This window comes from Mus pahari, chromosome 14 (assembly GCF_900095145.1).
Source record: "Mus pahari chromosome 14, PAHARI_EIJ_v1.1, whole genome shotgun sequence".
Taxonomy (NCBI): domain Eukaryota; kingdom Metazoa; phylum Chordata; class Mammalia; order Rodentia; family Muridae; genus Mus; species Mus pahari.
Window position 1 is genome coordinate 74,981,935 of NC_034603.1, and position 26,573 is coordinate 75,008,507.

Genomic DNA, 26,573 nt, shown 5'->3' on the forward strand with positions numbered 1-26,573 from the left:
GAGAGAGAGAGAGAGAGAGAGAGAGAGAGAGAGAGAGAGAGAGAGATACATGTGGCTATTAATACCACAGCCTGTATCTGGATGTCTGCAGGCAACTTTGTGTAGTTGGGCCTCTCCTTCCACCTTTACCTGAGCTCCGGGGATCCCTCATGTCGGCCCAGCAGCACTTTCGTCTGCTGATGCACCTCACCAGCCAGGACTGAGTGTATTAGTGACTCTCCTAACTTCGCTTCTGTCCAGAGATTTTTGATTTACTTGCTCAACTGTCTCTCCAAAGTGTGTTGGTTAAAGTGTTAGAATGCTGTGGTGTTTTGCCATTTGTGTTTATGTTTATGATTAGGAAGTATAAACTGGGATGACGTGAATGCAGACAGCTCTGTGCTGTCAGGGAGGTGAATGGGCACAGCGGAGTGTGCCTGGAGCTCTCCTCAGCAGCCTGGGAGCTCTCCTCAGCAGCCTGGGAGCTCTCCTCAGCAGCCTGGGAGCTCTCCTCAGCAGCCTGGGAGCTCTCCTCAGCAGCCTGTGTGTTGCTGAAGAAGCTGTTACCTTTCCTGAAGACAGACCACTGCCAACCGCCTAGGATTAGCAATTTTTGTCTTTCTCTGACCTGAGTTGTTACTTTCTCTACACAGATAGGTGAAGAATTCTTCCTGTGGCCTGCTGTTGAGTTGGGCAGGGCTAATTTTTAGCTTGAGACTGGGCCCACTGATGGCTTATTTCTAACTATATCTTGGGTATACAAAGGGCTGCAGTTAATTCATGTGCTAAGCAGAGTGCTTGCTGGGGCGTAGTAAGAGGGAGAGATTGTACAATGCGAATGGTGATTGCCTCAGTCATTTGGATAGTTTAAATCATGGTTCCAGCTCACGGTTTGATAGTGATAAACTCAATAAAAACTTTGCCAACCAACCAGTACAGTTAACAGTAAAGGCTGAGTCCAGGAAGGGATGTGACGCTGGGTCCCGTCAGAATGATGGGTAAATTCTTAGAGTTTGGCTTCTTCAGCACCTCCCAGCTTGTCTGCTGTTTATTAGAGAGTAATGTGGCATTCTCAGGTGTCACTGGGGTTTCCAGAAGTGATTCCTGTGTATTACACCAGCTTAATCTTATTCTTTTTGTTATTGTTTTGAACAGAATATGCTTATTAGTCTGAAAAAGATATAATGAACTTCTTCCTCCCCTACTAGCAAATATTAGTGCAGCAGCTGTTCCTGATGGCCATCCACGCCGGATGCTGCCTGTGTGCTGGGCACACATTGCCCCGTTTAGTCAGACCAACGGCCGTCCAGCGTGGCTGTTTATTTTCATTTTAAACAGACAGCCTGACGCAGTGAAATTTAAGTAAAACTGCTGAAGGCCTTATGTGGTTCACAAACAGTTGTTGGAGTGACTTCAAAACTCAGGCCTTTCTCATGAAAGAATGACTGCATGACAAACTGTGGTGAGTCCGAGGAGTGAGAAGTGGCAGGAGCAGGTGGCACAGTGATGTCGTTGTTCCACATCACAGCCTTGGAGAGATTCTTCCTTAGAATGGATTTCATCATTAGCACATGTCATTAATTTGGTGAATATAAACATTTAATGCATGTGTAGAATATGACCCAAACATGATAGTCAGTATGTTCCAAGGACAATACTTACTTTGTGTGTGTTGTGTATGTATGTATGTATGCATGAATGTATGTATGTATGTATGTATGTACATGTACATGAAAACAAAGCTAATACAAAATCAGGACAGATTTTCTTTGACTCATGCTTTTTAGCTAGTGTTCAGCTAGAGAAACGGTCAGCACAAGGGAGGCACGGGGGAGGACCTGTTTAATTTACCTGTTACACTTACAGCACATCCTCCCTCCATCTCCCCAGAAATCTTTGTGTGTGGCAGCCTAGCCTGACTTTAGGACGGTGAGAAACCTACCTTGTCTATAAAATCAAAAGTCTCCTGAAGCTGACCTCTGGCCTCTCCCTGCATGCATAGACTCAGCCACACACAGGCACTCACTCACACACACAGGCACTCACTCACATACGCACACAGGCACTCACACACACACACACACAGAGGCACTCACTCACATACACACACAGGCACTCACTCACATACACACACAGGCACTCACTCACATACACACACAGGCACTCACTCACGTTAGTCTCCTCCACGCTGTACCTGCACTGCAGCAGGGTTCCCAGCCTTGGCCGTTTGCCCGGTCAGTACATGAACACGTTCTCACTCTGAAAGCTAGATTCTTTATTGGCGGTTGACTTGTTTTGCCTAACTTTTCAAACTATATTTTCCATAATTTATTTAGGTCTTAGCACTTAGTTGGTGATATAAGTTGTGTTTATGACAAGCATTTCTAAGAGAAAAATATATGAGTAGCTGGTTATTTTTCAGAATCCTCATGCAGATTATTTTTCATAACTCCATTTTATATTCTGATTTGGTTTTATTAATTTAGTATATCTAGGTTCGTGTGTGTGTGTATGTGTATGCACACGTGTGTGTGCATGTTTGTAGACGTCTATGACAAAATACTTTCCTCACTTTCCACCTTATTATTTATGTGTCAATATGTATGTGCCGTTTGTATGTGGGGCCTACAGAGGCGAGAAGCGAGGTCCCAGGAGCTGGAGTTGAAAGCCCTTGTACCATCCGATGTGGGTGTTAGAAGCTAAGGTTGGGTCAAGTGCTCTTCCACCCATCCCACCTTATTTTCTTGAGATGGGTGTCTCTCATTGAACCTGGGGCTCACCACCTCCACAGATACTCGTGGGTTACAGGCTACACACCAGTCTTTATTTGTATAATTATTGTAGTTTAGAACTCAAGTCTTCATGCTATGCAGCAAGCGTTTTACCGAGTCCTCTCTTTAGCCCCATACAAGGTTCCTTCTAATCTATAGTTCATAGTAATATGCATATACATTTTAATTCTCTATGTATGTAGTATATAGATACAGTCCATTTGTTATTTACTGATGAGTTCTGAGAAAGGCAGTTTTTGGTTGCTGTCACCATCAAAGCAAATAACAGGAAGGACAGCCATGATACTGTTTGGCAGAAATCATCACTTTATGTATGCAGTATGGTATGACTGTTATGCAGTGTATCACTGTTTGTAGATGTGTATATGTGCATGTATCATCACAAGTCTACAATACATGTATACATATGTGTTTGTAAGACTAGAAGTATAGATTTTCTATAAATTGAGCTACTCTCAGTTTTGAAAATCTCATTACATGGTTCATAAATACATGATTCTGTATTAGTGTTGATGAGCTAAAGTTTTTTATGGTCTTGTTGTATATAGTATGCTCCTAGGCTGTCTACAGTTTTGTCATTGAGAAAGATTCTGTCTACATTGTACTTAGATAAATATTAGCCTTAAAGATTTGAAGTAGGATGAAGTGGAAACTTAAAGGGTTCTTTGGAGAGTCGGTTGTGTTGGATGGTGTTTTGTTGGGGGCAAATGTGTGAAGGAGTGTTTTCCTAAAGTGGACACAGGTGAAAGACTTAGGTAGACTCGTGAAGGAATTTTTTTTTGTTGTTGTTGTTTTGTCTTTTTTGTTTGTTTGTTTTGAGACAGGGTTTCTCTGTATAGCCCTGGCTGTCCTGGAACTCACTTTGTAGAGAAGGAACATTTTGTTGAAGCAGACACAGGTGAAAGGATGTTCTGTTAAAGTATGCATCTGAAAGGACACATGATGAAGGATTTTTTTTTTGTTAATAACATGTATGTATTGGTCTGTCTTATATTGTGTAGTTGAGCTGCATCTGTCTGGATTCCATTAAAGAGAAGCACACCAAAAATCTCCTGTGGTGTGCTGTAGTTTTTTGTCGCTTTTGTGGACTTAAGCTGATTGGCACAGTGATGTCAGTTGAAACAGACACATGTGCTGAGAGGCAAGACCCATAGAGGACATGTGATGTTTAGAGGGTAGAAATTGGACTCTACAGACAGTGACAGAGACAGAACTAGGTGTATTTAGAGAACTAGCTGTATAACACTTGTGGGTCTCATGTCTTTGTTGATCTTTGTTTCTATGAGAGAGGCACAGGCAAGAACTTGCCCTGGTGTCCCTCCTGATCCCTCCTGCTGACTCGAGCCGAGGCTGAGGCCTGGCTGTGTCTGCTAGGTAGTGCCACCACTGCCGATTCGTGTTTACTCTCCAGAGTACCACACTAGACTGCTGGTGTATCCATAAAGTGTTTGTGAGTACATAGAGCTGCTCCTAACCTGTGAACTGAACTGCCAATTTCCAGACAACACAGATGGGACTTTCTAAACAGGTCCACTTCACCCATATCCTTTCTTTTCCACTATCTCTGATGGGTGGTGGGCTACAAGGGAGATAAAAGTGTTTAAGAACCATCATTAAAAATAGTTTTTTTTAAAAAAATTAATTACTGTTGGTATCCAGTGTGGGGCAGTGGGCAGAATTTGAAATCATCTTTAGTTCCTTCCATTCATCCACTGGTATTTGTAACCTGAATTTCTAAATCTTTCCTGCAGAAAGTTTTGGGAGCGGTTTATTGCCCTGTGTCATGAAAACCACAGCTTGCACGGGATCACGTTCGAACAGATCAAGGCACAGTTAGAGGCTTTAGAACTCAAGAAGACTTACGTGTTGAATCCGCTGGCTCCTGAGTTCATCCCCCGGGCTTTACGACTGCAGCATTCAGGAAACAGTAGCCGACAGCAGCACTCACCACCCAAGGTACAGGCCCTGCTTTACACTGGCTTGTCGGTAAAGTACTGGGTTAGAGTCACATTTACACTGGCTTGCTGGTAAAGTACTGGGTTAGAGTCACATTTACACTGGCTTGTTGGTAAAGTACTGGGGTTAGAGTCACATTCAGTGGCCACAGCTGTATTTATTTGCCAGGAACTTTGCCAAGATTTGGGTGGTGGGGCCCATGCTTAGTCATCCTCTCCACCTGTGAGGTGGCTGACACCTTTCAGTACCCTTGCCCATCCCCCAGCACGCCTCCCTTGGTAGGCGAAAGCCTGGCAGCAGGTGTGAATGCGAGCACAGTGTAAAGGGTTACTACATGTTTTATTTTTATTTAAAAAAAAAACAAAACGTAAAGACATTTATTAACTTGTGAGTGTGTGCGTGCATGCGCGCATGCCACACACCTGTGCCATGCATAGATGAGGAAGGAGGTCAGACGACAACTTGGGGGAGTCAGTTCTGACTTTGAGCAAATTTCCTTCACCTGCTGATCCACCTTACCATCCCCAGTGACACACTTAAAAGCATATTCATACAAGCACTTATGTACAGGAATTATGTTTTAAAATAATTTTTCAATAAAGAAAAGCAACCATTTCATTTCAAGTGGTATTTGGACATAGTTGAGACAACTTGCTGGATTCTTGAAGATAAAATGGTTCTACAGTCTGGAAGCAGCCTGTTTAGAATGGGTAGAGTTGGGGGTAGGGGGAGGTCAAGGCCATTTTCAGTTTTGAGCTACAGTTATTTTGAGCAAAGACAGCTGGCTTGTTTACTCCAGTGCATGAAAAAAATTCTTGTATTTAACATCCTGAAAAGCAGATTCTGAAACTGACATGTGTGGGATTCACTGCAGTCTGCTGATGACTTTATTGACTTTATAAAAAATTAAGCTTACTATCTGAATTTAAAGAGTATATTAGCATTGGCCTTCCTAATATCTAACATGTGAGCAATAATGAATGGCGTAATATTGTGAAGATCTTTTTTAGTTAAATAGGGGCTAAGCTCGAAAGGAGTCTGTTAATGCACAATCATATGTAGCTTAATTAAAACACGCTGTTTTGCTTCTGTGATTTGGTGTGATTGGAGGGTAAAGCATTCTGCACTAATGAGTTGCCTCTGCCTGCCACGTGCTGGATACTAGAAGCATAGATAACAAAGCTAGCTTGAGTCCTTTTGAGGCAGATGTTGGATGCATGCTGTCAGGATGGCAGAGCAGGAGACAGAGTCAGACACACACCGTGGGCTTCTTGTTGAAGACATTACTGAGTGCATAGAGGCAGGAGGCTTAGAGAAAGTGTAAACAAAACAAATAAGAACAGTGAAGCCCAAGCTAGCTCAACTGGGCTGGGTTTTTCTTTTGTTAGTTATTGCCTGGCTTCTGTGCCTAGAAGACAGGCACTAACAATTATAACAACAGTTATAATTATATAATCAGATACAATAACTATCTGATTATAATAGATGTTTGAAGTACTTTATGGTGATGTATGTGCCTAATATTTTAGTGTTTGAGAGGCAAGAAGCAAGAGGATCAGAAGTTTAGAGTTATTCTTGGCTATGTTATAAATTCAGCCTAGCCTGGGCTACATGACATCTCATCTGAGAACAACACATTATGTTTAGATGAATAAGGAAGCTCTGCATTATATGACTGTAGTGGGTACCTGGTACCACTGACTTAGAAAGTGCCGAGGTTATTCTGCCTCCCAGTTTAAGAGGCTTCAGTCTGTGACCAGTTGGCCCCTTTGCTTGGGTCAGATGCTGCTTGTCCTGGTGGGACCTACCACTTCATGGGAAGCAAAACTGAACAGGAAGAGGAGGGACCAGGTCCCATAGATTCCCCCAAGGCACACTTCTGCCTTGAAGCTCTCGAACTCGGCCCCTCCTCTTACAGGGCCCCTCACCTGCTGAGGATCAAGTCTTTGAGGGGACATTTCAGATCCAAACTATAGCAAGCTTTTACAAAGACTATGGGACACAAGAGATCAGGGAACATTTTTGTGGGAGACCACAGGAGATTAGGGTATGATGAAAGTTCGGAATTCAGGGCTAGCAACAGCCAGAAGCACTTGGTGTCGTTGCTTATTTAATAAAGGCCCCCCCCCCCCCCCAGTGATGGGCATTTGGATCTCTTCAGCATCTATCACACATATGGATGAGGAACATCTGTGCCAGATCCCTGATGATTTCATTTGGGTAAATCCCTGGAAGTGCAATTACAGTATTAACGTCTCTGTGAATCCTTGGTGCTTCTGAACTCTATTGCCAAACTGTCTCCTAGCAATTAACTGCAGTCCCTCCCAAAATCCTCAGGGTCTCTTGCTTTTTTCAGAGAAAATTGAATTCTTTGAGATACTATGAATCATACTAAAACACAGAAATCACACTGTGTTAGTGTGGCTCTCGTCTCCTTGAGTAGAGCACTTGAGATTTCCTTTTTGAAAAACAACTTTTATGCTTTGTCATTTCACTTTTAGAGCAATTTGAGGGATGTTACCTTGGAATAGACATAGATTGGAGTTGTAGTGACGACATTTTTCATTGTAGTTCCAGCACTTGGAAGGCAGAGAGGCAGGAGGGTCACTATGAATTTGTGGCCAGCCCATGATATAGCAAGTTTCAGGCCAGTCAGGCTATATTAAAGGGAAAAAAAAAAAAAAGCCCAAATTTGTTAATAAAGAGTTTGAGGGGTGGGAGTGTAGCTCCACTGGGAGAGTGCTTGCCTCTCTCAGCGTGTACAAAGTTCCACCCCAGCACTTAGGAGGTCGAGGCAGAAGAATCAGAAGGCCAAGGTCATCCTTGGCTACCTAACCAGTTTGAGGCCAGCCTGGGTTACATAAGACCCTGTCTTAACAAAATAGGAGCTAGAGAGATAGCTCAGACGCTGAGAAACTGCACAGTCAAAAGGCTGGGAGTTTGCATCCTAGCACCTATGTAATAAGCATGACATCTCCCAAATCCCTGTAAATGAAACTCTGAGAGATTGAATCCCTCCTCTAACTTCTGTGCCTAAGCGCCTGCCTACAACTCTGCATGCGCGTGTGTGCGTACACACACACACACACACAAGTAAATATTCAAAATACAAAACATAAAAGGATTTTAGATGTCCTTAGTTTTGAAGCAGAAAACTGAAAATGCAGCAACTTTGCCTAAAGGCATGGACCTAAAGAAGGTTGTTTTGACATAGCCTCATACTTCAAAAATATTAATTGTGGGTATTTATATTTCATTTGTGTATGCTTAGAAAGCACTTGGTTCTCTAATGTTAAAACACGCTTAGATTACTTATCATATATTTGTTTTTGTCTTTAAAGGTGAAAAGCCTCCATCATCCCCAGAGTGATCATTTCCAGAATGATGGAATTGGTGAGTAGAAAAGCTAATGCCAGAAAAACTTGCTTTTGAAAGAATTAAGAAAAAAACTGCCATGAGAGAGAACGTTCTGTCTGCATGTCTGCCTCTTCTCTCTCCTCTTCCCGGCCTTTACACCCCCTCCCCAATATCTCAGGCATATACAAAGGTTTGTATTCTTATTGAATTCTTTATTCTTTCATGACAATGTGTTGATTTCTGAAAAGTGACTGGATTACAACTAGCATGCATAGCCTTTTACATAAGTGTTCACGGGGTATCTATGTTCTATAAATGTTTCAGGCTAAAGTTTATTAGGATGCTCTTGAGTGCTGTGGTCATACTTGTGTAACCTGCACTCCCCGTGTGGCTATGTCCCAAGTCATGTGTGGCAAGTCAGGGCCCGATTCTGAGGAGCTGTCCGCTCTCGTGTTGAGGCTGCTGTTCGGAGTTGTGCAGTCATGGTTCCCTGTGTTGAAGACTCACCTCCAGCTTCTCACAGGTTAGCACTGCAGGCTTTGGACAGTGCAGCTGCAGCTGATGCTCGAGCACACTGTGGAGTGGTTGTTTTCTACCGTGAGCCACACACTTCGTTCTTTGGTGGAGGGATTTCATGGTTCATCTGGGACATGTGTTATTGCTATTGGATGATTAGAGCATTTCGCTCTAGGTCAATGTGTATAACTATTGAGTCTCCTTTTTGTTTGTTTGTTTTTCAGTTCAGCCCAATCCTTCCGTCCTTATTGGCAATCCTATTAGAGCATATACTCCTCCGCCCCCTCTTGGACCACACCCAAACTTGGGGAAATCTCCAAGCCCCGTTCAAAGAATAGATCCTCACACTGGGACAAGTATTCTTTACGTACCTGCTGTCTACGGAGGGAATGTAGTTATGTCGGTGCCTTTACCTGTAAGTGGATATTTCAGATACTTTCTCCTAAATCAGTAGCGGTGGTGGCAGTCCCACTGAGGGTTTACCATCCTTTGCTTTTCCGTGCTGGGCATTGAACCAAGGTCTCATGCATGCAGCAGTCACTGCTGAGCCACACCTACACGCTTTTATTTTCTTTTTGCATCTCCAGCATCCATAAAGTGACTCATGTTTCATTTTTAAGTTTTGAGATGACCGGAGATGTGTATGAGTAAATGTCACTGGTCAGAGACTAAAGAAGTCTGGGGGTCTCCTGTTTTGATTCAGAAGCCTTTGAAATCTTGTAAAATGTTTTTCTCTGAGGAGAGCAGAATAATTGATGTTTCTGTTTCGTCTTCTGCATTTTTTTCTCAGTTGCTAAGCAGCGGGGTTATTGAGGAGCCAAAGACCTTCAGTTCTCTTAGAGACCTTCAGTTCTCTTAGAGACCTTCAGTTTTCTTAGAGACCTTCAGTTCTCTTGGGTCTCAATTGGTCTGGGGAATCCCACGCTGTATGACATATTAGAGCCACACTACGGAATTCTGGGAAGAGGTTTTTAGAGGGCTTCCATCTGATTCATAAATTCACTATTATTTCCTTTTTGAAATGTTTGGTGATTATTATTATTTTTTAACTTGTAGAGACATGAATATTTCTAAATTTAGAAATTTTAGCCTAAGAAACAATTTATTTGATTGAAGTGAGTAAATTTCAGTGAGAGGTGATCTTGCCAGAGTGCTTTGACACTCCTGCCTGTGCCCACCAAGAGAACTGCTGAACTACAAGCATTCTCAGCCTGTGGTAGGTCACAGCCTGGCAGCCAAGCAGGATGGTTGGAGGCGAGGGTTTCTTGCCTGCGCCTCAGCTGCTTTAGCCGCTTCTGATTGTAGCTATTTCTTTCTGGACAGCCTGGCAACATGATCCATGGTCTGCTTTAAATAGTCTGTCTGTTAGGATTTCTATTTCATTTTACTAGGTCACAGAGGCTTTTAGGATAGAAGATCTCTGAGAGTCTGTGTCCACCAGTTAAAACAGTGACAACGGGAGTTGTCATTTTTATCCCTGTAATGGTCATGCATTTCTAGGCAAGCTCTTCTGCCTCTGTGACTTAAGGTAGAGTTGAGTCCATCAGAAGCAGTCATTAAAATAATGACCTGTGTGAGTTTTGCCTGCCATGATCCCTGAGTGATTGTCACTTGCATAAGGCTAGAGTAGCCACTCTTTGAGTTGAGACTCTTTAGTTTTCTCCTCCAGCCTTCGACCCAGTCTGTTAAAGTATGGAACTTAAGAAGATCATTTTCATGATGGTCTGGGATGTGTACCTCTGTGTGGAGGGGGGATGATGCAGGAGTACAAACTGCTTTGATGTCTTGGGGAATAAGTACTAATTTCAGGTCCTCGTTTTCTTGTAACTCTCCATTTTCCCTAACCTGCTAAGGGTTTTGAGGGCCAGGTTTTGGCCAGTAAGGACATAATAGCAATCCTACCCATTGCTACTGTAGAGTGATGAACATGGTAGTTGGGTAAAAGTGTTATCTCTGTGTAGTTGGGTTTGCTTATCTGCAACACTGTATCAGTTTGTGTTCAGAAACATTACTCAGTTCAATTATTTTGTTTCTCCTAATAATAGGTGCCATGGACAGGGTACCAGGGTAGGTTTGCAGTTGACCCTCGTATTATTACACACCAGGCAGCAATGGCCTACAATATGAACCTATTACACACACATGGACGTGGGTCGCCGATCCCTTATGGTCTTGGACATCACCCACCTGTCAGCCTAGGCCAGCCACAGAATCAGCACACAGAGAAGGATCAGCAGGAGCAAAACCGAAATGGTAGGTCACAGTCCTGTGGGAAACCTATTGTTTCAGCTCTGGTGCCAGGTCCTTGACTTAATTGTATGTGTGTGTGTTGTGAGATGAGGCCTGAGGCACTGATCCTGTAAGTTGGTTTGTTTTGCGTGTCTGTGGTCATTTGCCCCAGGACCGTCTACAGAAAAGTTTGTTCTCTCACCACTGAGCTTCCTCAAAGCTAGAATCGGCGCTGGCACATGTCTGTGTTTGTGCTAGAGTTTGTGCCGGCCTGAGTACTCTAAGCTTTGTCCGTGCTGCTTAGGAAAACAGGAGTTTTCCTAAGTGCTCCCACTTTGTTCTGTCAGTCTAGTCCAGATTGTTTGCCATACACAGTTCAGAATCAGCTTATCTTAAACCAACCAACCACCAAAACCAACCAACAACCAAAACCAACCAACCAAAAAAACCCAAGAACTAACCAGTGGAGCTTTTGATTGGAAGGCAGCTCTGCTCACTACCACACCACCAACTTACCGCTATACCACTGATCTGGGTTACATTACATCTTTATAGCAGTTTTGGAAGACTTGGGAATTTAACAACACTAGGCCTATGGACAGAATATATGTGTCCCTGTGTTTTTAGGTCTTAATTTCTTTCACCATTTAAAAGGAATTTAAGTGTAAAGTCTTTCACATATGGTGTAGGGTAGAAGCTTGATTTTTAGCATAACTGTCTTCCTTGTTAATACATTCCAGATTCTGATATGTTATTTTTGTATTTTTACTTAGTTCAATATACTTTGTAATATCTGAATCTTAAAATTCAGATAGAGCCATGCACTGGGTGGGTGGTGCTTGCCTGTAATCTCAGCACTGGGAAGACCGAGGCCAGAGGATTATAACATCCAAGCTAACCTGGGCTACAGTGTAGTGAGACCCTGTAGGCTCTGTTCTGGCTTTGATAGTTTCTGCTATTTCACTCTTCAGCTTGCCTAGATTTTCTTACACACTGTTTAATCTTCTGGCCACCCATTGGTTTTTAGCTTGGGTGTTAGCATCCTCCTTTCTTGCCATCAGTGGTTAGGCAGCTTTGCTGCGATGCTTGCTTTGCCAGGTCCTCAAGCTGCTGCCTCGGCATCTCTCAGAACATGCCTGCATCAGGCCTCTCTGAAGCAGGGCTGAGTTCTGAGAGAGGAAGGCTTTTCCTACCTGAGAGGTTAGTCTAGGCTACGACAATCAGGTTTTGAAAACCGTAATTTTGCTTCCTGTGTAATCTGTGGACTACTTGTACTTAAAATGTTTGCAAACTATAACTTAGATTTCTTTTGGGGTATCTTTATTCACCATGTGCTAACGGTCACTGTGACACAGTACCTGAGATGAACAATCTCTAAAAAGGAAAGATGTGTTTTGATTCCTAGTTTTGACAGATTCAGTTCATATTTGCTTTGTCCCGCCGTTGTGGGGCTGTGGCCGCACAGTGCATTATGACATCGTGTGTGTTTGTTCAGTTCATGGGAGTAGGGAAGCAAAAAGCCAAAGAGAGATGGGTAGGAATCCCAGTGTCCACTTCTGCCGTCTAGTCTCCATGTCCTAAGGCTTCCTCTTCCCCATAAAACACGGGCTGGAGAACAAGACAGTTCACACTTGGCCCTTCAGGGAGCTTTTAGATCTAAACTCTCACCATCAGGTTAGATCTCGTCGGTAAATTGAGCTGATAAATTATTTAGATTTTTGCTTAATTATATTTGCAACTGAACAAAGTGTTGAACCTTCATAAACAGGCAGGAATGCCAAGGCCTTATATGTGTCTGGTTTTTAAAAAATGAGATTGTAAATCCTGGAGAGTGGACAATTTTCTTTTTTATTTGCTATTTTCAGGTTGTTTGACCTGTCATTTTTCATTTATAACTTCTTCCATTTTGCAGAGGAACTGCAGCTCTGAGAATGGAGGAGTAGAATGCACACAGTAGGGTAAAGCAGCGAGTGCACGATGGTGAAACTACTGTGCTCTGTCTAGTGTTGAATAGTCACTAGAAATGTCACATTCACTGGAGAAAACTCATAAGGTTTTAAAACTATTTTCTTAGGTAAAACTGATACAAATAACCCTGGACCTGAAATTAATAAGATCCGAACACCAGAGAAGAAACCTACAGAGCCCAAACAGGTATGCTGCTCACAGGGATGGAGAGGGGCTTTGTGGGGTAGGGGAGGGCCTGGCTGGCCCAGAGCATCTCCTGGTTCTCTGAATCTCTTATGCACGTTCTTTCAGAGTAATTCAGTGGGTTGTGCCCCCTTTCTTCACTGTCTGCCATTATGTTATTTCCTTTGCACATGTGTATCTCCTCAGATTGATTCTTTTTTAAGTTTTAAAGATGTATTAGTTTTATGTGTATAAGTGTTTTGCCTGTATGTATGTATGTGTACCACATGTGTGCCTATGGAGGGTGGATGAAGCCATCAGAGATCCTGGAACTGGAGTCACAGATGGTTGTGAGCTACCAGGCTGGTGCTGGGAATTAAGTCTGGGCAACTGATGAACCATCATGTCTCCAGTTCCCTTCCTCCAATTTTCTTATTTCACCAATAGACTTGACATTATAGACTCCTCATGATAAAGAAGATGTCTCACTAGCAGTGACCTTAGACAGGGTAGGACTGTGGCAGTGACTTCCTTAGTGCCTGGCCTTGTCCTCTCTCTGTAGAGCCTTACCTTTGTGTCTGACCGTTTGTCTGCCATTCATGCTTTTGTGTTGGGACAGGTTAGAGAGGACCGTGTCAGTGGTTGGATCAGTGCAGCTGGCAGCTCATGCACTCTAGTGTCAGCAGGGCTTGGCTCCCACCTTTGTTGTGCAGTACTCGGCTCCTCTATCCAGGTTCCTCAGTGACTCTTCCCCAGCCTGTTTCCTCATGATGTAGAGATGACTGCTGTCACCACCATCATCAGTTGATGACAATGAGTCTCACTTTTTATACATCCTTAAGCCTCTTTGCTTTGTCATCCCAGCCTTAGATGACATCCTCTGGAGTGTCTTCCTGGTCCAATCACCTCACTGATTCCATGTTCTCACCCTTCTCTGCTGTGCAGACTCTTCTGGCCATCTCTCCTTCCCACATTGCTTGCTGTGCAGTTACTCTAGCCTAGGAGATTCTCAGAAGATGCTTTCTCCTGGGGCCATAGCTCAGTGGTAGTGGGTGTTGGTCTAGCACACGCAAGACCCTGGTTCAAAGCCTAGTACCACAAAAGCTTAGATAGATAGATAGATAGATAGATAGATAGATAGATAGATAGATAGAAAGCCTAGTACCACAAAAGCTTAGATAGATAGATAGATAGATAGATAGATAGATAGATAGATAGATAGATAGATAGATAGATAGATAACTTCACCCCTGATGCCTTGTCTTTCGTTTCTCCCTACACTGGCACAGGCTAGACCTAGCTCTCTGCACCTAACTGCAGCTGTGAGCTCCATGGACTGTCTCACACAGCTCATAGTTCTAGGGTGTTCAGCATTTGGCTGTTTTACTTCTATTACTTTCTTTAACACAACATTTCTTCCTGCAACTCTTTGTTACACGGCCTTCTGTCTTTTGTTGTTGTTGTTGTTTTATAAAATGTAGTGTTATTTTTATGTTACTCTGCTGTTACATAGGGCATAACATTTTCATAAGGCGATTTTGGGACTATAGTCAATGATTAGCAAACACACAATATAGTGGTACAGCTCTCTAAAGAACAATCACTGAACAAACCGGATACCCTCTCACATGTGCACAAATCTACATGGAAAAGTACTAAAGTTTAGACTTGGACTTGTGTACTTTATTTCTCCTTCCTAGTGTATGACCTTCTGTCTTAAGATGTTCCCATCTCACCTCTCCAAATTACCGGAGTCCTTGAGTTGTGATTTCCCAGCGTTCTGTGTGGTCCCACTTCTCTTTGAAGTCTATGGTTGACGGCCATAAGCTAGTCTAAGTTGTGTCTTTAAGTACCCACTTATTGATAAAGACTTCTAATTTAGATTTGGTCTTCTGCTGGAGCAGTTGTCCTCTGTCTCCAGTCACAAATATCCCAGGAGCATCTCTGAGTGACAAGTGGTAGGAGGGACTGCAGTGTAAGGGAGGCAGCCAAGGGGTGCTCAGGGGAAGCAAGCTAACAATAGAGTCTGAAGCAGCCTGTATCTACCACCGTCACCCAGCTGCCTCTGCTCTTAGGCCTCCTAATACCAAGACACTGAATTAACAGAGCTTGGAGTACTTTTTTCATGTTTCCTGGGCCCCAAAGCAAAGCACCAGGATATAAAGAAAATGAAACATTACTATCAGGTAGCCTTGTTAGATTTATAGCAGAAATTTAAAGATAATTTAAATCTAATTTGATAGCACCAGCACCTTGCCGCCTCCAAGTACGTCTGCTACAGCTGCTTCCACTGCAGGGTGCTGACATGCATTCATCTCTCACAACCTTCCCAAACACTGATGCTTGAGAGCATTTCTCTGCAGCCTCTCCCACTCCCATCCCCATTTCAAAATCATAGCATGATGTGGTTATGAGCTTCCTGTGTGTATCAAAGTCACAAGTAACGGGACCAGTTAAAACAGCAACTTAACCATAAACAACCATGTCCTGTAACCATGGCCTCATGTTTATGATCAGAGTGTGCATAATAACAGTGTCTTTTTGAGAGAGTTGTGTCCCTGGCTAATGGAGCTTCATCACCCACAAGATTCTGAGTGGTATGAGGAAATGTTTACTTATGAAGAGCATCAGGTAGGTTCTAAGGAGTGAGCAACATGGACAGCAACTGCCCAGGAAAGCCAGGCCTGGTTCTCAAGGACCCAAGGGTATAAGTGGTAAGATGTGGCTGCTCTTGGTGTGTGATTGGCACTGCAGCTAACTGCATGGATGCCTTGGCCAGTGTTCCTAGCTCTCATCAGAAACCTGGCGCCTCCCCCACTCAGCCCTGTTTTCTTGGGCTCCCTGATTAGCTTTACAGACTGTGGCAGAGCAAACACCCTGCAGTTCTCACTGACCATTTTAGCACTGAAACTTACAAGGTGACACATAACAGTTGATGGAGAGGTTTAACAGCTGGAAAAGAAAAGGTGCCACTTTACACACTGTTTTTGGTTTTCACAGCACATACAGTCAAACTTGCATTTCAAGATAGCAATGCTCTTTAACGTCAGACCTTTTGATGGTGCTTCTCTGAAGCTTAGTGGGATCAGACTTGATATGTGCTCAATGCAGAGTCAGTCATTATAATTGATGTCAAGAGTGGGAAACCACCATGGAAAGAATCGAAGTTCTAGCTCTGAACAGAACATGTGTACCCCACATCTGCTGTGCAGCTGTTGTCTCAGCCTTGGATTAAACAGCTCAGTCTGTTGGAGTACCCTTCTCTCCCTAGAGCAACCAGTCCTTTAGGAATGTTCAGCTCCGAAGCCGTTGCTTTTCTGAAGCTTTTACATTTCTTAGTCCTAGTATCTCACACGAACCCCTCTTTTCAGTGTTGCGAGCGTCTGCATAGGACCTCGGCTGGACTCTAGGCCAGGGATTGGCAAGCTGTTTTTGGAAAGGGCTGGACAAGAACACTTAGACTTCATGTCCATGTTGCTTTTCAGTCTTAAGAATCAAGCACAATGCACTTAGTAGGCCCTCCATAAATGTTAAAGAGAGAATTACAAACTGTGACAAAAGTCAGCTGCCATTATGGTTCTACAAAGATGCCATGGAACCTATTTTTCCACTTGAAAGTTGCTAGAGACATGGTTTTTATTAATGTTGATTTGTTTGAAGTAGATTAGATATATCAAGACATAAAATCAGTGGGAAAGAGCACATTTTATTGATTTATATCTGAAGGAAATTAATGGTTCTCCTTCTAAGGGAGAAACTGAAATTGAAAACAGTGTAGCAGGGATTAGAGTGGCCATTCTAATAAAATGGTAGCAGCTTTTAATTCAGCTCACATTTAATATGCTGTGTTTCCTGTCATCTTTTTTAATTTATGAGAATATATTCAGGTAACTGAGTCTGCACCTACAATTCTCATCCTGAAGAAAGAGTGAGCGAGAGAGCTTGTTATATAACCTTCAAGTGGGGTGTGGCTGGAAAAGGATGAAAAGCCACCAAACTTGGGGCTTCTGCGGTTTAAAAAAATGTTTCTGTTTTTTTTTTCTCCTCTCCAGGTTGATTTGGAATCAAATCCACAGAACAGAAGTCCTGAATCCCGTCCTGGGATTTATTCCAACACTAAATTTCCTCGAAAAGATAATCTCAACCCAAGACATATAAACCTTCCTCTTCCTGCGCCACACGCCCAGTATGCAATCCCTAGCCGCCATTTCCACCCGCTGCCTCAGCCGCCCAGGCCGCCTTTTCCCATTTCCCAGCCGCACACCTTGTTAAATCAGCAACAGAATAATTTGCCTGAACAACCAAATCAGATGGTACCTCAGCCAAATCAGGTGGCACCCCAGCCAAATCAGGTGGCACCCCAGCCAAATCAGGTGGTCCCGCAGCAGAGCCAGGCACCTCCACAGGCCCCACAGCCAGCACCTCAGCTCTCTCCTGCATTTCAGGCGGGGCCCACCAATGCATTTTTCAATAATGCAGTTGCTCACCGACCACAGTCTCCTGCTGCAGAGGCTGTGGGTCCTGAGCAGCAGCCGCCTCCTGGGCTGCCCGACGGCCACAGTCCACTGAGAGCCATCACACAGCCTGGCCCCATCCTGGCATCACCTTTGAACAACTTTGTTGATGAGAGCTCTCCAGGATTGCCTATAGAGGAAGCTTTGGGTAAGCTTCCCTGTCACGATGTCAAGTCTGAAGTGTTCCCCGGTTATTGTTAACCATGGCATGTCCTATGCAGTATTAGTGTAAGCTAAGATTGACTCATGTCTCCAGATGCCAGAAAACCCAACCAGTTAGTATAGTACAATTTGACTTCAAGTGTTACGAGTATAATAAGTATCCAGTAGACATCCTTTACACGATCACAAAGGAGGGAGAGGCAGCAACAAAGCTGTGGGCTATGGGATATTTACTTTTACCCAACTAGATTGTAGCTGTTTCTTTGTCTTTGTGGAGAAAATCTGGATGTAAAAGTCTTTGCAGGAATTAAACTGAAGCTCCAAATGGATAAACTCGATCTTTCCCACCCGCTTCTGCAGATCGAGTGCATGGAAGTGTAGCTCTGGAGACGCTGAGGCAGCAGCAGGCGCGACTGCAGCAGTGGAGTGAGCACCACGCCTACCTGAGCCAGGGCGGTATCCCGTATTCACACCATCACCACCCTCACCTCCCGCATCTTCCCCAGACACCCATTGGCCTCCACCAGCCACCAGTGAGGGCAGAGTGGAAAGTCGCCGGCAGGGTTGACGATGAAACAGAGACAACATTCTCAAGGTATTCCAGCAGGCCAGGGCCAGCCCTGATCGATCACGACCTGCGTGCTGTCTGCCTCACTGTAGCCCTTTAGCTTTAGATTGGAAGATGCTCTCAAGTGACCCTGGTGCAGGCCTTGGCGGTTGCTACAGTTCTCTTAGTTGACTCTGAAATATGGAGAATTTAGAATGCGCTCTCATTCCAATCTGGACTGAATCTACAACCTTAGCTTTTGCTTTACAATCTGTTAAGCAAAGGAAACCATCACCGGGACTGGATGTTTTTATTGTTTGTTTACTTAGTAAATAAAAGGATAATGGGGACAAAGTCAATTTGTAGTTATGAGTTTCAGCTGGGCTTAGTGGCGCACGCCTTTAATCCCAGCACTCGGGAGGCAGAGGCAGGCAGATTTCTGAGTTCGAGGCCAGCCTGGTCTACAGAGTGAGTTCCAGGACAGTCAGAGCTATACAGAGAAACCCTGTCTTGGAAAAAAAAAGAAAAAAGAAAAAAAATTATGAGTTTTTTTACTAAGGCTCTATCTAGTAGGCAGATAGTTTTCTGCAGCTGTAGGTGTCCTCTGGGTTCTCGCCTAACTGACTGTATTTGTGGCCAGTGTCATGTGACTTAGTATGAACGGCTTCCTCATCCTCTCTGAACAACACCCACTGTTACTGTGGCCCTTAAAGGTTTTTTTTTTTTAATTCACTTTTGTTTTGTTTTAACATTTATTTCTATTTTTAAAGTATACATTTTTTTATTTTGATTGTTTCTTTTTCTCTTAAATTTCATGTGTATGAGTATTTTGCCTGCATGCATGGTCTGAGTACTGTGTGCATGTCTGTGCCTGAGGAAGCCACAAGTGGGCATTGGATCCTCTAGAGTTACCGGTGGTCGTGAGCCACCACATAGGTGCTGAGACCTGAACCTGAGTCCTCTGTAAGAGCCTCTTAGTTACTGATTTTTGTTTACGTGTGTGTGTGTGTGTGTGTGTGTGTGTGTGTGTGTGTGAATGTGAATGTGAATGTGGGGTCAGAAGAAGCCCATGTGGAGATGGTTCTTCTACATTGTGTCTTCCAGGGCTTACCTTGAGTTGTCAGATTTAGTGGCCAGCATCTGTATCTGCTGAGCTCTCCCGGTCCCTTTCTGTTTTTTATGTTGAAGGAAGAATGGATCTTTTCATGCAAAGGTTAAAAAAAAAAAAAAAAAAAAGAGCAAAAAACAAAAGCAGTTAGGTAGTTGTCGTCTTTCCCGATGGGCTCCAGTTCAGTAACTCTTGGGTGCCAGTTTTGGATTAATTAATGCCAACCCAAATTAGGTCTTGTGATTTGGTTTGCAGAAATGACACTTGAGGTTGACTCTGCTCTCCTTAATGTGGTGGGGACTCTCATACTCTCTGTCTCCGTTTAGGTTTCAAGACTTACTCAGAGAGCTGTCCCATCGGGATCAAGGTGACACTGGAGAACTAGCTGAAATGCCACCACCTCAGTCAAGACTCCTACAGTACAGACAAGTTCAGCCTAGAAGCCCACCAGCGGTCCCGACTCCCCCTTCCTCCACAGACCACAGTAGCCACTTTGCTAACTTTAATGACAGCAGCAGAGACATCGAAGTAGCCAACAGCCCAGCATTCCCGCAGCGCCTCCCACCTCAGCTATTCGGTTCCCCTTTCTCGTTGCCATCTGAACACCTTGCCCCTCCTCCTCTGAAATACCTGGCTCCGGAAGGAGCATGGAATTTTGCTAACTTGCAGCAGAATCACTTAATAGGGCCGGGCTTTCCCTATGGCCTACCTCCATTGCCCCCCAGGCCACCGCAGAACCCTTTTATACGCATCCAGAACCATCAACATGCTGTTGGTCAAGAGCCATTTCACCCACTGTCATCTCGCACAGTGTCTGCTTCTTCGCTCCCCAGCCTAGAAGAGGTAACCTTTCAGTGCTCTTCTGTCTTGGGGATTAGCTGGCTGTGAGCAAACACTGTCCCTGTGAATCGTGTTTACCCACTTGATAAAAGGAGGTTTCACCAGACAGAGTATCTTTAAAAAATATTCTTTTCTGAAAATTATTTTAACGTTTATCCTTTTGTGCTGTTTCAGATTTTATATGCGGTATTGTTGAAACATTAAGTCACTTAAAAGTATTTTATTGCTCTTTTGGCATGTTTTTACACTGGAGGACTCTACAGCTGAATAGTGTTGGCCTTCCTAACCTCAGGACATGGGCCTCAGTGGTTATCTCTTCTTAGGTTGATAGTTACTTAGGTTAAGTAGTACTTGTTAAAGGTTCTGGTATTTCTAGTGAGTGGCAGTTCCAAGCATTGATTCTCTCTCTGTCATCTGAGCTTTTAGTAGGATGGTATTTATGAAGGTAGTAGGCCCACAGTCAGACCAGTTTCCAAATGCCAGAACATTCAGTCAGTTAACATAAGGCTGGCTGCCAATGGAGCGTCGGGAGACAGATGCAGCTTTGCCTGCGATATACTCACTGATGGGAAGCTTGTAGTGATTTCAGGGGTTAATACTGCCAAGATGGGGCTGGAGAGATGGCTCAGCACTGAGGAACTCTTGAGTGCTCTTCCATAGGACCTGGGATCACTTCCCAGCGCCTACATGGTGATTCACAACCGTCTGTAACTCAAGTTCCAAGGGAACCGTTGCTTCTTCTGGATTCTTTGGACATCTGCAGGCAATTCATGCATACACATATCAAAACAAGTTTCCCAACTGTATAATGTGTAGACTGTTATTGTCTAGCTGTTCCCAATTAGCTTACAGCAACTAAGGGTCAGACTGTGTAAAGGGAATGGTAGGTAATTGTTAGAGGTGTTTTATTAAAACAAGGTAAAGTTACACTTTTATTTGAGCTCAGTATGTGACCAAGGCCTCTCACCCTTGGATTGCAGGCATACGTTCCCATACCTGGCAATTGTGGAATGTGAATTAAGCATCTTTCTTTGAGACAGGATCTCATTGAGAGCTTGAGATGGCCTTGAACTAGTAATTGTCCTTCTTGAGCTTTGGGATTACAGGCTCGAGCCACCACAGCTGGCTGACAGATCTTCTGACATAATCTTCCAATGAGCCGTGGGGGAAGTCAAAGCAAATCATAGTTCTGTGAGAACGTGGTCTCTTCTGCTCCCCTGGCAGAAAGGGCTTACTTTCAAAGCTGCCACAGAGTTGGAGAACAGAGAATATGACCCTTACCACAGAATTTGTTGTTTTTATGAAATAAATTCTCTGGTTTTTCTTGACTAAATATTCTCATAGAAGCTGCAGGCTTTTAGTTTCTTAGCTCAAAGAGTTGTTTGATGCATTTGAGTGTTTGTTGTTTTTAAGGAGAAAGACTGAGCCCCTTTCCCAGTCCCAGGTGAGCCTCACCTCTCTGGGTGGGTGCACTCATAACACTGTTGTGAGGACCATGTCCCAGCGCTCATGGGCGTCACAGGGTATACTTTGCAAGTAACTCTTCACACTGAGTAAATCTACTTTAATCACTGCTCTTCTAAAGTTGTCCGTGATTCTGGAGTCTAAGTTCTTTGTACTCTGATGTTTTCCGTGCTTGGTCTCTTTGTGTTACTGTGAGTATATAAATAGGCGTCTTCATTTGTCACTGACTTTGTTTGCTTTGCAAAAACACTTGGTCATTTTGCTTCTTACACCGGGTTCGTGAGCGATGACTAAGTTGCAACAATTGAAGAAATTCTTTGACAGGGAAAACATTATTTTTACCACATTGTAGATTTTTGACATTTTCAATGTATTAGGGTAATTTTTGTGTGTTCAAAGTGGTTTTGCATGAATCATCTCCCACAGTGAATGGCATATGCTCTCACTGTTTATTTCCAACCGTTTAAAGCAATTTCTTTAACTTTAACAATTCAAAGAAAGTTGCTTTTTTTTCCCTACTGTGGATTCTTTTGTTGCCAGAAACCTTGGCAGATTAATCTCAGGGGAGAAAACGCTTACCCTAACGGCTTACCTTGGCTGGAGGTTTGTCTTTGTCCCTTCACTAGTTGGAGCCCCACCACTAACTAGACTTAGCGTTCTTGTCAAACAACAGCTTCTTCACAAAGCATTGTGTTGTGCTCCTGTTTTGAGTGAAGAGCTGATGCAGTCAGCAGAAACCCAGTCTTAGCTGGCCGGCCTCCCAGGGCTCCAGATGTGGTGACTTTTTGGTGCTGTTAAAAGTTTTCCCAGGCTGGAGACATGGCTAGTGGTTCAGGGCACTTACTGTTCTTACAGAGGACCAGGTTCTGTGCCCAGCCCCCACTGTGGCTCACAACTCCAGCCCCAGAGAACCAGACACCCTCCTGGCCTCTGCAGGCTCCTGCATGCACACAGAGCACGTGTGTTTGTGCAGGCTTACACATGTACCCAGAGCGATTGCTCTTGAAGACTGTTTTTTGTTTTGTTTGTTTGTTTGTTTTTTGTTTTTGTTTTCCGAGACAGAATTTCTCTGTGTAGCCCTGGCTGTCCTGGAACTCACTCGGTAGACCAGGCTGGCCTCGAACTCAGAAATCCGCCTGCCTCTGCCTCCTGAGTGCTGGGATTAAAGACGTGCACCACCACGCCCGGCTTGAAGGCTGATTTTGGTATGTGTGCAAATGTTCATTTTGCATGATGACTGTATGGCCTCACCTCTGAGGAAGAAGGCACTGTCCAGGGTATCCTGTAGTGAAGTCACTTTCTGGACTTGGTGCTTGTTTTTCTCCTGCAGTCTCTGTTCTGTACCCGAGTGACACTCTCAATTCAGACTCTTAATGCTCTAACAACTCTGTGAACCTGGAGGGAGTGTGACGCCTCTCTTCCTCTTCCTGTTTCTGTATTGTTTGGAAGAGGAGGAGAGACCATTTTGAGACTTTTCTACTAGAAGTTTAGAATATCATTGTCAATTCTTCCTCTTATATACCTCTAAAACCTCCTTTAGATTTCTATTTGAAGTATAGTAAACTTTTATAGTAAACTTTTAAATTGGAAGGACTTTTTCTCTGGAAGCACTTGGAGTCGATCCTTTAGGAAACAGTACACTCTCCCATGTGTCTCTGGCTCTCCCTCTCTCCGCTCTGGACCGTTCGTTTTGTGTGTTTCTCTTTAAACTCTTCGGTGTTGTCATTTCTGGTTCCCTGGGATGCTGTTTGGTCTTATGCTCTGCTCATTGTTGTAGTGCAAGCTTCTCCCATTATACCTCCCAGGCGTTTCATCGTGAAAACAAATCCTCATTCTCCTTAAGTGGCTGTAGATTTGTCAAGTTAAGAACTTCCGTTTCCCACAGACTGGCAGTGCTGACACTGGCACAAAGAGCGCTTCTCTGTCTCAGATGCGCTTCACTCTGAAATAGTTTGATTAAAGAAATAAATGGAGAAAATGAAAAATCCTCTTCAGATTGTCACTGCACCAATAAGAACTGGTTTCTGAAATTGCACATTTTTGTTTGCAGTGATGATATTATCATAGCAGCCTCCTTAGAGAATTGGATCCCGGCTAGGGGTGTGGCTGGTGGTCGAGAGACTGCTCAGCTTTCCGGTTCTGGTGGGGGTGGGTGGCACAATGGCACTGCCAGCTGCACAGTGGCGCTCCCCGCTGCTCATTCTGGTCAGTGGTCAGTCAGTCGGCGTAAAAGATAACTCTGCCTCTCTTATGGCCCTGCTTGGAATACTTCCTGTTTTAGGTCCTGGCTTTTGAACAGTTTGCTTATTTTCATTTTTCTCTCGAGCACCTGTGGTTTCGGCATTAGTTAGTTTGGATTTCCCTGTGTTCTCTAGCCATGCTTGCTCCTGAGTTCCCCTTTAGAGCCGAGTGCTATGCTGGAGGGCTATCATCCTGACCAAGGGCTGGGAGATTTCACCTCTTCTCGCTGTAGATGTACATATTGATGGCTGGTGATTTGTGTTCTGTAACCAGCTGGAAATATTGCTGTCTTCTTGGCTCAGTAAAGGATGGTGTCTGATAAACCTCCTAGAACAAGAAATGGTCATCAACAGACCAGTAAGCTAGACCGCTCTTCATGCCTAATTGTCAAAGCCAATCACTGAGATGAGCCATTGGGCTTTAGGTAAAGCTCCTGGCACCATAGTGTGAGCTGGGATCCCGCCTGGCACCATAGTGCGAGCACTTAGTCTTACCTTGGTGATTGCCTTGGGCATAGTTATAAATACAGAAGTTTTTATTAATATGCTAACCTTTCCTCCAGTTATTTATTTATATGCATTCGTATGAAAGAATTTGTTAACCTTAACATTACAGATAGGTCTTAGAGTAGTAAGCAAGCTGGGAATTTTACTTAAACTGCCAGCTATATTAATATAAATTTGTACACAAATTTAGTAACTTTCTTATGTATAGTTCATATATTAACTATAGTTCATACATTCATGTTTTTGAAGTGTTAGTATTACAGTTTAATATTTATAAAGAAATACTAGCTGTAAAATTTTAAAGTAACAATCATGTTTGGTGACATAATGATGTCATAGTTCTACAGGGAGAATTTTTTAAAAAGTTTTTATTTTGTGTTTGTGAATGGTTGCCTCTGTGTGTGTGTGTGTGTGTGTCTCCACTACGTGTGTGCCTGGTGCCTAAGGAAGCCACAAGAGCGTGTTGGTTCCCTGGATCTGGAGCTGTGGATAGTTGTGAGCTGCAGTGTGGATGCTGGGAACTGAACCCTGTTCTCTGGAACAGGGTTTCCTGGGAGCACTTATTTTAACTCCTTGTTTACCGTCGTCATTATTGAGTGTTAGGGATTAAAACTAGACCCTCATGCATACTAGATCAAGCGCCGTTTCCTGAGCTATAGCCCAGCTGTGTTTTCACTTCAAGATAGAGTCTCACCAACTCATGCAGGCCAGCCACAGGCTTGGTGTCCATAGCCACATCGGACTTGAGCTTTCCATCCTCCTGCCTCAGCCTCATGAATAACTGGGATCACAGACTTGTGCCAACAGACCTGGCAATTCATTCTTTTCCTTATTTTCTTTTTTAATTACATGTATTTTATTTGTGTGTGTTTGTGTGGGGTATGGGGTGAAAGAGAGGTTTTAGGTTAGAGGAGAACCCGCTGGAGTCATCCCCTGTGTTGAGGCTGGCCAGCAAGCTTTACACACTGAGCCATCTCGGCAGCTCCTAGGAACTCCTGGGAGACTGAGGCACAAAGATGTTGATCCTATCAGGGTCGTCATTAATGAAGTGGAAGCTCGTGTTTGGCAGGAAAGTGTAGGGGACAAGGAATAACTACAGCTCTCACGATGCTGGGGGGAAGCACATGTTCTTGGGACCAAGAGTTACATTTTTAGCCATCTAAATTTTTCCCTTGTTGTGGCAGTGGAAGGAGCAATTCTTCCTTTCTGGAAATCTATCTCATTCTAACTGCAGAGCGTTTGGATTTTTAGATGATGAACCCTGAGCCCTCAAATCTCCGAAATTAACATAAGCAATTCATTTTCTAGTACTCAGAGCTGAGCGGAAGTTCTCTGGGACTCTTCTTTTGAAAAGCTGGAAATCTTAATTGTGGTCATTTTGATCGTTCAGAGAGAAAGCTCATTGCTCCAAGTTGAAGGCTCTTCCGAACTGTTTCATATCCTGCTCAAACTGGCTCTGTCTTCTTGTAAGAGGTGTCTGGATGGTCCAGCTGTCCACACTGAAGATGAGTTAAGAAGCTGAGGCAGCCCAGAGTGCCACAGCGATGCAGACAGACTTCTCTCAGCTGTAGTGCTGCCTTGGTTTTAGTGTCTCCTCCGTGACTCAGTGTTTGGGTGTAGGAAAACACTGTGGGCAGACTCCCAAGTGTCCTTTCCTGAGAGGGGCTTCTCACACGGCGCGCCTCTTCATGTGGAGCCGAGCCGATGAGTGCTCTGGTTGGAGAGGCACAACTGGGGAATTTCCCTGACCTGCCTGCATGCAGGTCACAAAGACACAACAGCACCCCGAGGCGCAGACGGCCCTCAGCCACCTGAAGTCACCTCATCCTTTGGTAGTCTTCGTTCATCCTGGTCTTTCCTTCTGAGATTTGTGTCAGTAAGATGCGGGATGTCTGGGATTCTCTAGGTCTCTTTTCTTCCCGTGTCATATTTTAAAATGCTTATTTCCTAGGTGGGGGAATTATTTCTTTCTCAAGTTTGTTTGTCTCTCTATTGTATTTTACATTGGAATTTTTTGGTGAGAAAGGCTCAGTGAATGGAATGAAGCTTTTCCATCATTAAGAAAAAGATTTAAGCAATTGCTTTCACCCCCTCCCCCACCTGGTGCTGACCATCGCACCCGGGCTTTGTACATAGCATGCACGCACTGCACCTCCTATCCAGGCCATCACCCGGGCCTTTGTACATAGTATGCACGCACTGCACCTCCTATCCAGGCCATCACCCGGGCCT

General features: G+C 43.9%; 1 protein-coding gene across 5 annotated transcripts in view; it reads left to right on the plus strand.

Annotated features, from left to right (window-relative positions):
* Helz (helicase with zinc finger) overlaps positions 1–26,573 on the plus strand; it is a 145,936-nt gene that overhangs the window by 107,136 nt on the left and 12,227 nt on the right. For all 5 annotated transcript variants that reach the window (XM_029545737.1, XM_029545736.1, XM_021212285.2 and 2 more), the window contains 8 exons: positions 4,523–4,727; positions 8,069–8,120; positions 8,825–9,015; positions 10,646–10,853; positions 12,904–12,983; positions 17,012–17,621; positions 17,996–18,230; positions 19,617–20,133. In XM_029545737.1, coding sequence (XP_029401597.1) covers positions 4,523–4,727; positions 8,069–8,120; positions 8,825–9,015; positions 10,646–10,853; positions 12,904–12,983; positions 17,012–17,621; positions 17,996–18,230; positions 19,617–20,133 — 2,098 coding nt within the window. The remainder of the gene's footprint in view (positions 1–4,522; positions 4,728–8,068; positions 8,121–8,824; positions 9,016–10,645; positions 10,854–12,903; positions 12,984–17,011; positions 17,622–17,995; positions 18,231–19,616; positions 20,134–26,573) is intronic.